We start from the raw sequence: 13242 nt of genomic DNA, 5'->3' as shown, positions 1-13242 counted from the left end.
ACATAAAGCTTGGGCACTGTAGGAAGTAAAATAATATTCACACCTTCCTTCCTGAAAATTCATGTAACAGTGCATGCCAGTAACAAACTTAATCCAAATGTATTGCAAATAATAGCACTCCTAACCTCCTTGAGTTGATCTGTGCTGCCCCACGATGCTGAACGTTTGTGTGAGCTTCTCTTCTTTTCTAAATATTCTTCAGCCCAGGCACTTTCAGTCTGTAACAAGGAGATTACAGACTTAAAAAAAACAAACAAAACCAAACCAGTATTTCTACTTTTGGGAAGAATATTTTGAGACAAATCAAAAGAGAACTGTGTTAAGATGTGCTAGATTCAGAACTGTGAGCGAAAAGCAGTCACTGACTAGAAGCCTTACTGACAAAGAAAACATGAGCATGTCGAGTGAAACTGCGTTCACAATCTTTCAGACCTACTTTAATACAGGTATATGCTAGTTTCATTTCTACCATACTGAAAATTGATAAGGCAGTATTAACAGCCAGATGAGCTCTGAAGAACCAGTTGGATGGTGTTGAATGTGGATGTCATCTACCTTGACTTTAGCAAGGCTTCCAATACTGTCTCCCATAACATCCTGATAGCAAAGCTGAGAAAGTGTGGGATAGAGGAGTGGACAGTAAGGTGGGTTGAGAACTGGCTGACTGGCCGAGCTCAGAGGGTGGTGATCAGCTGCGCAGAGTCTGTGTGGAGACCTGTGACTAGCGGTGTTCCCCAGGGGTTGGTGCTGGGTCTGGTCTTGTTCAACATCTTCATTGATGACCTTGATGAGGGAAGCATCTGCCCTCAGCAAGTACGCCGATGACACAAAGCTGGGAGGAGTGGCTGACATGCCAGAAGGCTGTGCTGCCATTCACCGAGACCTGGACCGGCTAGAGAGATGGGCAGGAAGAAACCAAATGAGGTTTAATAAGAGCAAGTGTAGAGTCCTGCACCTGGGAAGGAACAACCGGACATATCAGTACAGGCTGGGGCATGACCTGCTGGAGAGGAGCTCTGAGGAGAAGTACTTGGGGGTCCTGGTGGATGACAGGTTGACCATGAGCTGGCAGTGTGCCCTCGTGGTCAAGAGGTCCAATGGGATCCTGGCATGCATTAAAAGAAGCGGGGCCAGCAGGTCAAGGGAGGTGATCCTCCCCTCTACTCTGCCCTGGTCAGGCCTCACCTGGAGTACTGTGTCCAGTTCTGGGCTCCCCAGTACAAAAAAGATAGGGATCTCCTGGAAAGAGTCCAGTGGAGGGCCACAAAGATGATACAGGGCCTGGAGCATCTTCCCTATGAAGAAAGGCTGAGAGACCTGGGTCTGTTCAGCCTGGAGAAAAGAAGACTGAGAGGGAATCTCATCAATGTGTATAAATACCTGAGGTGTGGGAGACAGAGGGATTTGGCCAACCTCTTTTCAGTGGTTTGTGGTGACAGGACAAGGGGTAATGTCCACAAGATAGAGCACAGGAAGTTCCGCACCAACATGCGAAAGAACTTCTTCACAGTGAGGGTGACGGAGCACTGGAACAGGCTTGCCCAGGGAGGTTGTGGGGTCTCCTTCTCTGGAGATATTTAAGGCCCGTCTGGATGCCTACCTGGGCAGCCTGCTCTAAGGAACCTGCTTTGGCAGGGGGGTTGGACCCGATGATCTTCTTTCGAGGTCCCTTCCAACCCCTGAAATTCTGTGATTCTGTGAATTTGGGGGAGATGGTATATATTATTTCACACATAGATGTTGAACTTGGTATTTCTGATGCGTTAGCTAGAGTAGTTCAGTAGTTGGGAAAGCCTGCACAGCTTCAAAATCATTTTCACACTCAGACTGAGAAAAAGACTGGCACCTGTTCTGAGCACCACTCAGAACACCACTGGAGCTACTGCAAAGCAGAGAGTCAAATTAATGCCTCAAAGGGCTTCAGGTTCATAGGTGTCTCGGGCCAAACAGAAAGCAACACAAAATACTAAGCTAATTTCACTGAATCAACAAACGCATTAACATTTAATAAAGAAAAACACACATATACCATGGTGAAAATGTTCTGAGAAATTCAAAGTATCATTAACACAAATTTTATTTAAGGTAACATAACACATAAACAAGCCTGTGATAATACTGCATACTTTACAAAGTTTGCGTTCCCACATAACCACGTCCAGAATGGCCTTCACAAACAGTGAACTGTAAACCCTCCAAGATTAAGTATACTAATTTTTGTCATGGGTCTTCACACAGTCACAAGAAATGTAACTAATGCTAAATTTATCACAGATACTGGAACACTTTATAAAAGTCATAATTTCCACTACAAAGTTCTGGCCTCTAATTTTTCTTATATTCTTATATAATTATTCATATGTTATATAATAATATATGTTATATATATATATTATATGTGGTATATGTGTGTTATATATCTTATATAATTATATTCATATATTCTTATATATTATTCTATAACAACTCAAAAACTCCAAAGCAACTGTCTCATTTTAATTTGTATTTTGATATAACTGTATTGACAATTGCAGGCAAAGCCAAACAGGTCTGATTGAAAGGAAAAGACACAGAAGTTACCAATCACTGTTTTAGCAGCACTTAAAACAATACCTGCATCTATGAATTCTAGCCAGACTACAGGATGCTCAATTACACACGTATTCATCACCCAATAACATCCTGTATGTACATAATTCAGTCTGGTTTTATAGACAGGTTTCATCCAACACAGTCAAAGCAGGAATCTGATACACAGTCAGTCTCTGGTGATCTCTTACACAGTTTGCTAGAGATGCCCGTAGGTCATAGCTAAAGGCCTGCAAGCCAAAGTGTGTCACTAATTGCTGCCTCCACCCTGTCTGCTTCCTGAATGACTCTACTCTCAATGCTGTAAACCTTCAAAATCAAGATCCCCCGGTTACTCAACTGGAAAACCTTTTATATCTTAGTAGATTCAATTCCTGTTCCCTAAACTTTTGAAATCAGAACATATTCATTTCACTCAGCCATCATACTGCTGACGGTTCCTCCAGCAGCACAGTCATGTTTATGTAAAAATAAACCTTAACCATCAGTTTTTGGCAGATATGGCATCCTTCCTTTGTTTTGAATATGAAGGTACTTGTGGTCATTCCCTTCACACTCAATATGAAACTTAAGAGTTCTGAAACAAGTGTTTCATGTAATTTTCAACAGTGATTTCCAAACTCCTGTAAATGAGTATATAATTGGGTATATATTTGCACCTGCAACATATGAACATTCCCTTTGTTACCATGACTCAGACTGTGACATCAGTTAGAATTCAGTAAATCTGGATGTCAGACTTCACAAAATCTGAAATCACACACTGGAGCCATGATACTTTTACAAAGTGACACTTCATCATCTCATCTTCAGAAACACTAAACAATACAACTGGAGAGAGATACCATCTTGGAAAGCTAACTATTATGGTCAATCACATTTGAAACTTGGCCCTAACTCAAATGCTTGCTTTCAGGCACAGAAGATTAAAAGCCACAAAGCCTTGTCAGTGTCACATCAACAAAAGGTTTGGACATAGGTTTGGACATACAGATTTATGTCCATATCCCAGGATTTTCTACTGGTTTGATAAATTTTAAATCAGCAAGTGCATCAGATCGTTATTTCCTTCAACACTATTCTAACATCAGTAACCGTCAAATATACTCATCACATGGAAATACCTAATGCTCTTCCCACAAATCTTTGCAAATACATTTCATTATATATATATAAGCCCTTCTACTATAGCAGCTAGGTGCATTAGAATTGGAAGAAAGACAAAATAAAAACATAAGCCAAAAGCTATGCATGAATAGCAATTCCTTATGTACCGTATTCCTTCTTTCATACTCCTCCTCTTATTAAGACTTGCTTACCCCTTTTACCCAATTTTTCAACCATTTTATCTATTCATTTTCCCATAGGAAAAAAAAAAAAAAAAAAAACTTTCTCAGTTCTTCTTTCTTCACCAGTTTCTATTTTTACCTTATCCACATGGGCATAATCCCCTATGAAACGTCCTCCTCTTCTTCTAAGATGTTCTCTGGATTGAGGTTCTTTGCACAAGATGTTGCAGACCTTGAGAAGGCCATACAGTAACAACTGTAGAGCAGACATCTGCTCAACATCTAACACATCTGAGTAGACAGCACACTGAAATCTATTGTGCCTGCATTTCCATTATTGTTACCAAACTGGATGCAGGCTAAATTCAAGTATGTCCCAGATGCTGCCAGTTTATCTTCCCACTACCCTTCTCTTATATTCTTTAGAACTAGTGGAGACCACTTGTTGTTGAAACCATGCTCTAGGATTAGGGATTTAAAAACTGAGGTGTTTGGCTCTTTTACTCTACAAATTAGGGAAATCCACTGTCCAACTGCACCCAAAGAAGCAGGAATTAAACACTATGATATTCAGCCTATCACAGAAAAGGCTACAGTAACTTTTATAAAGGCACTACAGAAGCTTTTTTAGAGAGAGACATAAATACAAGGAGTTACTTTAAGTTCCTTTGTATAAATTAAAGCTAAATAGTACTTAACACCAATGCAATCCAGTGTCTTGCACACAGTAAGAACAATGAGAAAACAGATGTGCAATGCACTACTGCTTCTCTGAGGTAAGAAGAAAGTGGAACTTCTAATAAACACCACAGTTCATGGTCTTTTCTTAGAGAATGCAAATAAAACACATACGTAATTGCAACTGTAGAATTCCTGCAATTTGCAAGTGAACAGGAACTTGTAAGCGAGAAAGCCAAAGTGAATGCTTTCAAGGCAATAGCATTCATACATTTAAGAATATTTAAATCCAAAGACAAGTTTTAAGCAAAAAAAAAACTGGCCTACCTGAGTGGCTTTGTCTCTCATACATGGAACAGCTTGTCCATGATTATCACGAGGCCACTGTCCAGCAAGGTAGGGAGCAGCAAGTGTGTCCAACGAGGAAGTCCGGCGAATAATACTGGAAGGGCTTGATGACGGTGGTCTTGACTTGTCAGCTAGAATAATAACACTTGATTAGAAAGTAAGTCAGAAACCTTAATTATTTTAATTGCCTACAATAAGTCATATCAAACCAGAACTACTATGTTATTAAATATGAAAAGACACTTTTAAGGGAGGAATTCAGTTTGCATTTCCAATCTCTGTTCTGTTTTAACACAGAGTGAAACATGTTTTTATGGTTTCCCTAAAAATCACTCTTGTGCCACAGATGTTACATCAGTACTCATACACCACCATTTATTTATACCCTCAAAGGCGCAACAGTCATTAAATGATGACAGCTTAGAATAAAAAAATAGATAATATTCCTCATACCTGCCGATGGCTAACAAAGAAAATCTGTGCTGAATTTCTTCAATTTAATGCCGAGGTTAGAATTCATACATTAATCCTTTCACCTTCACCTACTTGAATCCAAGAGACAGCAAGCTGACATGTTTTATTAACTACCCAGCACATAATACAACTCTTCACAAATCTGCTGTGTATCTAACTCTTAGCTCCGTAAGTCAACTTTCATTAAGCAATCATTTACATTTTACAAGATAATCAATGCACCTCCTCCCTTTACATGCTGCTTGGTAACTACGTTCATACTTGCCTGACACTAGACCTTCTACCACACCTCAAACATTTCTGGTGTTTACACTGACATCACTTCTAAGAGCAATTTAGATAATAATGCAAACTTTTACTGGAAAGGATTAAAAGTAACAAGGACAGGAAGTAAAACAAGGAGGAAGAATATGGTTGGAAACAAAAATGTGCATCTATCATCAATACTTTAAAATTGCGGTGTAAGACTACGCTAAGCGTCAACTCCATAAATAAAGGTTCCTCAAAATAGGAAGTGAGGCATGAGAACGGCAAACAGGAAAGACCCAAGCCTTAGATATACATATATGCTCACGTACTATTTGTTACTGGCTTCTCCAGATGTAAAATATAAATTCAGGAATCACAATGATGTAAAACTTACTATCTACTCCTCACAGAATTATATCTGAAAGAATCATAATTAATCACATTAATCTTACCTATAAAGAATACAGAGGCCTAAAACAAGGGGCTAAAACACACCAAACACGATTTGGAGATATTCCTGACTGTGCCGTAGGATAAGCTCTGTACTAACAGTAGAAATAACGTTGCAATTTGTACTCTACATAAACTTATTTACATGCAAAATAAGTCGTGCCCGATTACTTTCAGATTGTTAGTCAGAAATAAAACCATTAGCATTATACATCCAGAATTCATTTTTCTGGGCAGTTTCAGTCTATTAAAGTTGTATTGAGACTAATAAAATGTTAGGCATAGATGTCAGCGGTGTGGACAACATTTCGGTCTCATAGAACACCAGTCTTCCACACGTACGTCAACTGACATTCGATACTAACTATCCTCATATAAATATTGCATTAGAAATGTATACATCGAAACTGTGAAAAGTATTTCAACTAAAAGGAAATGATTATTAGCATTATAATCAGGCCCATTCACATAAACCAGCCAAGAAACCTCATCTGGGTTACTATTTCTACTTGCACCAACACCAATCAAAATCTCAGTACTGAGCTGAGTACAGATCTGCTCTCAGGGAGCAGCAACAAAGCTCAATTTTTGAGTTACCATGCACTTGAAGAGTCCTGCATCAAAGACAGTCTCTGACTACTACCAGTCAGCATGCTAAAGGGTCTCTTTGTATCACAAGATTTCAAAAGGATTCCTTTTGTCTGTACCATGGGGGAATGTAGCACGCTAATGCAACATGTTATTCCTTACAAATTACATTTGCTTCCAAAGTTATATCAAACATGTTATTTGTCTGAGAAATAGCTGCCATACTCTCCCTATTTATTTTTCTTCTGAATTATTATTCTTCCTTTTCAAGAAGCTTCTCTTTTTACCAAGGGGAAACAGAAAGGATGTGAAAAAAATAAGGAAGTGCGTGTAGTAGCTCACATCATCTGCAAGGCAACTGCAACAGACAGCTTCGAAACTGAAGCAGCAGAAGCTACTACTGTCCTGCCTCCCCGACCAAAAACTGGCAAGAGTATTTTGCTGGGCAAACAGTGAGGATGAAAACTGAAGAGTCTGTTTATTGTCTAAATTCAAAGGAAGCTGCATACTTCAGGGCACAAACCCTGTAAGTACTCTTTTTTTTTTTTTTTCCCCTTTGATTTAGATATTCCTATAGTGAAATCGGATTCAAAGGACTGTTTTAATTTAGATGGTGCAAGGACATTTTGGATTCGTTTTTATTTACTTTTCCACCTTTACAGCACGTCTTCATAAAAACTGCCAAAGACTACTACTCAGCTCTTGCTGTTTCAAAACATTTCAGTGGAGACACATACATGTTCATTGCATTTTCCTCTACAACACTTGAAGCAAGTGTTCAGCTGCTATTTTTCCTTGATGTGACCTACATAACAAGAGATCTGCCTCCATAGAGATAACAGTTACAACAGCTGTGGCTGATGAAAAACAATGGAGCTGTTTCATCAAACAGACTGTTCTTAAATATTAGATCTGTTTTAATTGGTCTGATTATCTCTTTAAACCAATATTTGTGGCAAATATCAACCCTCCTATCCATCTCCCACTGCTCTAAATCTATTTAGAAACAAAGTCTTTCTGCAATTTGGTTTCAAACAACGCAAAATATTAGACCAAAATACAAACAGAGCATACACAATACAAATCAAAGTCCATAATGTGAGAAAATAACATGCAAGTTACTATGTCTTCACAAGTCATTGCAGTATTACTGAGCCAGACGTGACAACAGGTATCACATACATCTACTGCAACTGTACAGTGAGGCACCTCTGAAGGTGATTTAAGCTAAGGCAGTCCAGCAATGGGACTGGAGAGCAAAATTAAACATGTAGAAAAGCTCAGCAGTAACCAGCTGGAAGTTAGGAAAGAGAGCACTGACTTGGTGTGTGGGGCTCTTAACATCAAAGTCCTATATCTACAACTGAAAAAGGAAATCACCGTGTGAGAACACATACCTTTGAACTGGATACCTCACAGAAGAGAACTGTGATACAACAAAACTGAGAAGAAGAAAAAGAAGGAAAGTTGTCTATAGTACTAAGTCCTAAAACATGGAACACTGAAGTGTCATCTTTCAATTTTCCTGAAATTTTCCAAACTGTTGTTAATATTGCAAAATAAGGATTAGTGTTGAAGATAATTATCAACGGAGTTGCAAGATCAAAGATTTGAAATTAAAGCTTTCAGAAAGGAAAATAAGAACTCCAAAGAAATATCTGCTAACAGACACCATGAGAAAACAAAATTAGCAAGCTGCAGAAAGAACCATGGAAAAAGCACAGAATGACATTAACCTCACAGTCAAACTCCCTGACAAACAGAATTCTAACTGAAGCTTTCTATAGAAGTGGAATACCCCAAAAGTGAGAAAGAGTGAGATGTGACCAGTTTCCCTGGCTTCTAGCCATGCCACTGAGATTGTCTTCTTTTTTGGTCAGCCTCTTCCTCAGTAGGAACATTCATAGGCTCTCCCCTATACATTGCTGCCTTTTCCCAAAAAAAGATACAAACACAACATATATTTGAAGCCCCTGAGATATGTTTCATTGAGAATATTCAACAGACTCAAATGGTATTCAGAAAAGATGCACAGAACCACCATGTATTTTCCCACTGAAAGACAATCTCAGCTATTAATTTCACATAAATATAGAAGAACTACTTGTTCATTAGCTTCTAGTAATTCAAAATGATCCCCTGGTAGGAGAACAGCTCAGAAAACCAAACCCAAACAAAAACTCAGAAAGTCCAAGATGTTCAAGTTCCTTAATTCCAGCAAATGAAAACATTTTTAATTCAAATCAACTCCTCTGCAGTGCTGGCCACAAGAAACTTAAATTACGGTATTGCAAAAATTAGTTCATTTTCTTTACACCTACCATTTGCTAAATAGCTTAGGTAAGCAAAGCAGTCATCTAATGGTACACAAATTTGAAGGACAAAGCCTCCTGTGTTCTCTTACACTACAGCCATATCTTTTATAACTACTGCAAAACCTTGTAATAAACGTTGACAGGTCTGCAGCTATCATTTTGTCACTCACCAAATTTTTTAAATTAAAAAAAAAAAATCTACAGTGAAATTTACAAGTGTGAAGAGTTCCATGCCCTGTCCCTACCTAAGGACAAGTCTGCATCGAAACTCTTTATGACTTTCTGATATACCATTGTAAGTTCCCTTCATTTCCTTCCACACAAATGAGACTTCAGTATTACTCCTTCATTTATTATTCTAAATAATTAAAAGGCAGTATAGTTCCAGATAAAAGCAAAGAAAGGGAAGAAAGTCAACAGGTGTTACAGATGCCATTAACTGACTGCCAAAACTGCTGTGGGGAAAAGCTATTTAACTGAGAAAAAAGCAAAATATGATGGGAGAAAGAGTGAAAAAACCCACATGACAAACTTCCTCTAACAGAGAAGATTTGCAGACATGTAAAGAGGTATGTGAGAACTGACCTACAACTAGGGATTGCAGGACAGACCCTGCAGCACAGAAATGAGGCAAAGAAATCAGTCATCACACTAGCAGTGGGAAATACTGCATAGAATTGAAAAAAAAATAATAGTATTTGTTAACATGGAAATAGAAGTTGAAGTATGTGAAATGAGTGCTGGAGACTGCAGGGAGGGAAAGCAAAAAGAAAGAAATGGGTTGTAGGAAGGTCGAAACTCTTGGCCATATTTAGGATGGAAGCAGCAAGAAAAGCACAGAAATTTAGCAAGCCTGCCATGAAGTCTTCAGCTTATCTCATCATCAACAGCAAACTCAGGTAAGTATTTCAAACATTTAGTTGCAATTCAGTTCAGAAAACCTAGCAAAAAAAAAAAAAAAAAAAAAAAGAAAAACCTATTAAGGTTCTTTTAAGTTAACATTTCTTTATTCTCAAGTTCAGGTTCTTGTATGTTAAGCAGGTTGACAAAAAACTCTAAATTCAAAACTATTCAATTGCTTACTAAAAAAGAAAATCTGAAATTGAGCCTAAAGTGTTCAATTTACAGAACTAGTATCCAAGTCTAGAAGCAGCTGTCATTTGTCCAAACTCAAGGTTCATTTCGATCTAACAAAAAAAAAAAAAAAAAGAGAAAAGCAAAACAAAAACCAACATGGCTGCAGCTGTAGAAATGAACAAAAGCCATCATCAAACTGAAAACAAGAAGCAGGAAAACCTGAGTAATTCTACAGTATATTCTGAATGTTACCCTGAGGTGGCCTGCATGGCTTCAGAACTCTAGCCTTACTAGCAAAGATAAAGTTCCACTTCCATGTTTTTGGCAGCCACTAAGCCTTCTCATTTAGATGAAGATGAAAGCGAAGTTGAATCAGTCTCTATCAAGCATTGGACTACACAACGCAAACATTAAGCAATATTAACCAGAATTCATTTGCATTTTGGGTCAATACAAGTACTATTCTGAAATTTAAACGTGTGGCGGCAATTAAATAGACCCTACGCCTGTTTCCACACATCTTGTAAAAAGCTAGTGGATTTATCTGGGAGCACAGTAGCAAAGGGCTAGCAACGAAGTGACTTGTTTCCTTCTATATGCTAGTTCTTACATCCAGTAAAGAAGTTGGCTAGACAACACAGTTTCAGCAGGCTTCTACACACTGATCTGAAGACAGCGCAGTTTTTCCACCCTAAACAGTCTGACGCATGCTTCACAGACAGCTTTTGAACACTGATCTCAAGGGCAGGAAACTGCATCTTGGGCAAGAGTTTCAATCAAGTTCCCAGGAAGAAGACAGGATTTTGTGATGTGTATAATGTCTTTCAGACCAATGATTAACAAGAATCTTCAGTGAAGAACACACGTTTTCCTCAATCCAGAGGCTCAGAATATAACTTTAAGCAAAACACATCCAATCTGCAGAGCTGAAGATCTAAATCAGAACCTAAATGCCTTTGTGGCACTGCTCTCTTGCATTTCAGAAAAGAAGGCATATCATAATCTTGAAGAAGTATGTCCAAACAAAAAACAAAATAAAGCTAATCTCTGTGTGACTTAAGTACTGTACCAAGTGGTTATGACTGTCTAATTTGGCAGCATCATTCCTCAAGAGCCAGAATAGGGAGGGAGGGAGAGAGAGGGGAGAGGGAGTCTGGTTATAATCGTAATTTTAGAAAAGGGGAAAGCAACATTTAGAGACATAGACAAATTAAAAGGAGTTCTATCGGTCCTATGTTTCTGCACATGCACTTCTGTGTATTTCTGAACTTTACGTAGATTACCACATGCAGCTTCATGACCCAATACTAGCTGTAGCTTTGGTACCTTCAGAGTCACCAAGTTTTCCAGATTTGAGGACATTAACACAAAGCTTCATTCACGCATTTTTAAGTAAACATTACAATAAAAGGAACAAGGATTTACATATTTAAGCCTCTAGTATCCTCAACCAGATGTCACATATTGCTTAAATTTCAGCGTGCTCAGTAAGTACGTTTTAATTATTCCAAAACGCTAAGGAGCAGTTTGCTATAAAACGTATGCCATTCCCACACTATTTTCTATCTTTGCACGAGCTTGTCATCGCTCTAAAGTTCACACATCCCTCCGCAGGGTTCACGTTGAAACCAACTACTCGGAGCCACCGAGCACTCCTCCCCACGTTTCCGCGCCGTGCCCGCGGGGCCAGAGCTTTCCAGCCACAGGCTTGTGGCCGCCGCTTGGCTCCGAAGCACCCTTTGGCACGGCGAGCGCGGAAGGGGAAGGCTTGAGGGCTGCACAAGGCTGCCCAGACACTGGAAACCTCTGGCGGCACACGGCGAGGCGCCACGCTCCCCTCACGACTCACTGGCTTCCTCCGTCCCCTTGCCACGGGCCGGGAAGGGGGAACGCGCACCAACAAAAGCCCCGGCCCCGCCGCGCTCACGCCGCCGCCAGCCGGCCAGGGACGGGCCGAGGCGGCCACAAGCCCGGGCACGGCTCCGCTCCGCTCCCCAGCCTCACGGAGAGCCGACGGCGTCCACAAACTCACGCACGGCCGGGCCGGGCTGAGCCGAGCCCTCATGGGCCGCCCCTCCCCCGCAGTAACGGTCTGCCCACCCACCGCCCCACGCTCCCCTCAGGTAACCGCCTCGCGCCCAGTAACGGTCGCCGCGCGTGCCACCCCCCCCCATTTCCCCTCAGGTAGTCGCCTCGCGCGCAGTAACGGTCGCCACGCGCCCCCTCCTCCCCTGAGGTAACTGCCTCGCGCCCGGTAACGGTCGCCGCGCGCCCCTCGCCTCAGCGGGCGGCAGGTGCGCGGCGTGAGGGGCGGCCGGGAGCTCACCTCTGCAGCCCGGCGAGCCGGGGCTCTTCCTCTCCGGCGAGCTCCTGCCTTGCTCTGGCGACTGCCGCCGGTGCCGGACCCTGCCCGCCGCCGTGGCGCTGCCCTCCGGCAGCGGGGAGGAGCAAGGTGAGGGCCCGCAGCCCAGCGGCGGTGGCGGCGGGGGGGGAGGCGGCGGCGGGAGATGGTGGGGCCGCGGGGGGCTGCCCCGGGCCCCGCCAGCGCGCGTGGGGCTGCCCCGCGAGGACGAGGCTGTCGAGGCGGCGGCAGCGCTGCTCCCCCCCACCGGCGGCTGCGGGGCCGTGGCGGGGCCGCTGCGACCGCTGCCGCCGGTGGGCGCCGCACGCGTGGGGCTGATGCTGCGTGAGGAGGGCGCCGCGCGTGGGAGCCCCCCGGCCGGGGCGCTCGCGCCGCCGCTCCTCGTGGGGCTGCCATGTTGCTGCTGCGGCTGCTGCTGCTTGAGCTGGAAGGGCACCGTGGCCCGCATGGGCTGGAGGCGGCTGCTCGCTCCCGCTCCGCCGCCCGCCGCCGCCGCCGCCGCGCCGCCTCCCCCCAGCACGGTGCCCGGGGTCGGGGAGCCGCCGCGCCGCACGCGCGGGTGGGACATGGCGGGGGGAGCCGGCGGAAGGCGGCCGCCGGCGGAGAAAGAAGGAAAGGAAGAAAGAGAGCGCTGCGGGCAGGTCCCGCCACGGGCCCAACGCCTCACGCGGCCGGGGCCCCGTCCCCTCCCGGCCGCCGCCGTGCCCAGCCCGGGGCGCCCCGCGCTGCCTCCGGAGCCTCCGTGCGCCTCATCAACAATAGTGCCCCGGCCGCCCGCCCCGCCCCGCCCCGCCCCGCGCGCCCGCCCATTGGCCGCGCCGCC

General features: G+C 43.1%; 1 protein-coding gene across 1 annotated transcript in view; it reads right to left on the bottom strand.

Moving 5' to 3' along the window:
* Window positions 1-12987, bottom strand: part of FAM117B (family with sequence similarity 117 member B) — a 32789-nt gene extending 19802 nt beyond the window's left edge. Inside the window, exons 1-3 of the mRNA XM_035570824.2 lie at window positions 12384-12987; window positions 4884-5035; window positions 126-218 (exon numbers count right to left, since the gene is read on the bottom strand). Of these exons, the coding sequence (XP_035426717.1) occupies window positions 126-218; window positions 4884-5035; window positions 12384-12987 (849 nt within the window). The remainder of the gene's footprint in view (window positions 1-125; window positions 219-4883; window positions 5036-12383) is intronic.
* Window positions 12988-13242: the final 255 nt, after the last annotated feature.

This window comes from Cygnus atratus, chromosome 6 (assembly GCF_013377495.2).
Source record: "Cygnus atratus isolate AKBS03 ecotype Queensland, Australia chromosome 6, CAtr_DNAZoo_HiC_assembly, whole genome shotgun sequence".
Taxonomy (NCBI): Eukaryota; Metazoa; Chordata; class Aves; order Anseriformes; family Anatidae; genus Cygnus; species Cygnus atratus.
This window is presented reverse-complemented; position numbering and strand designations above follow the sequence as displayed.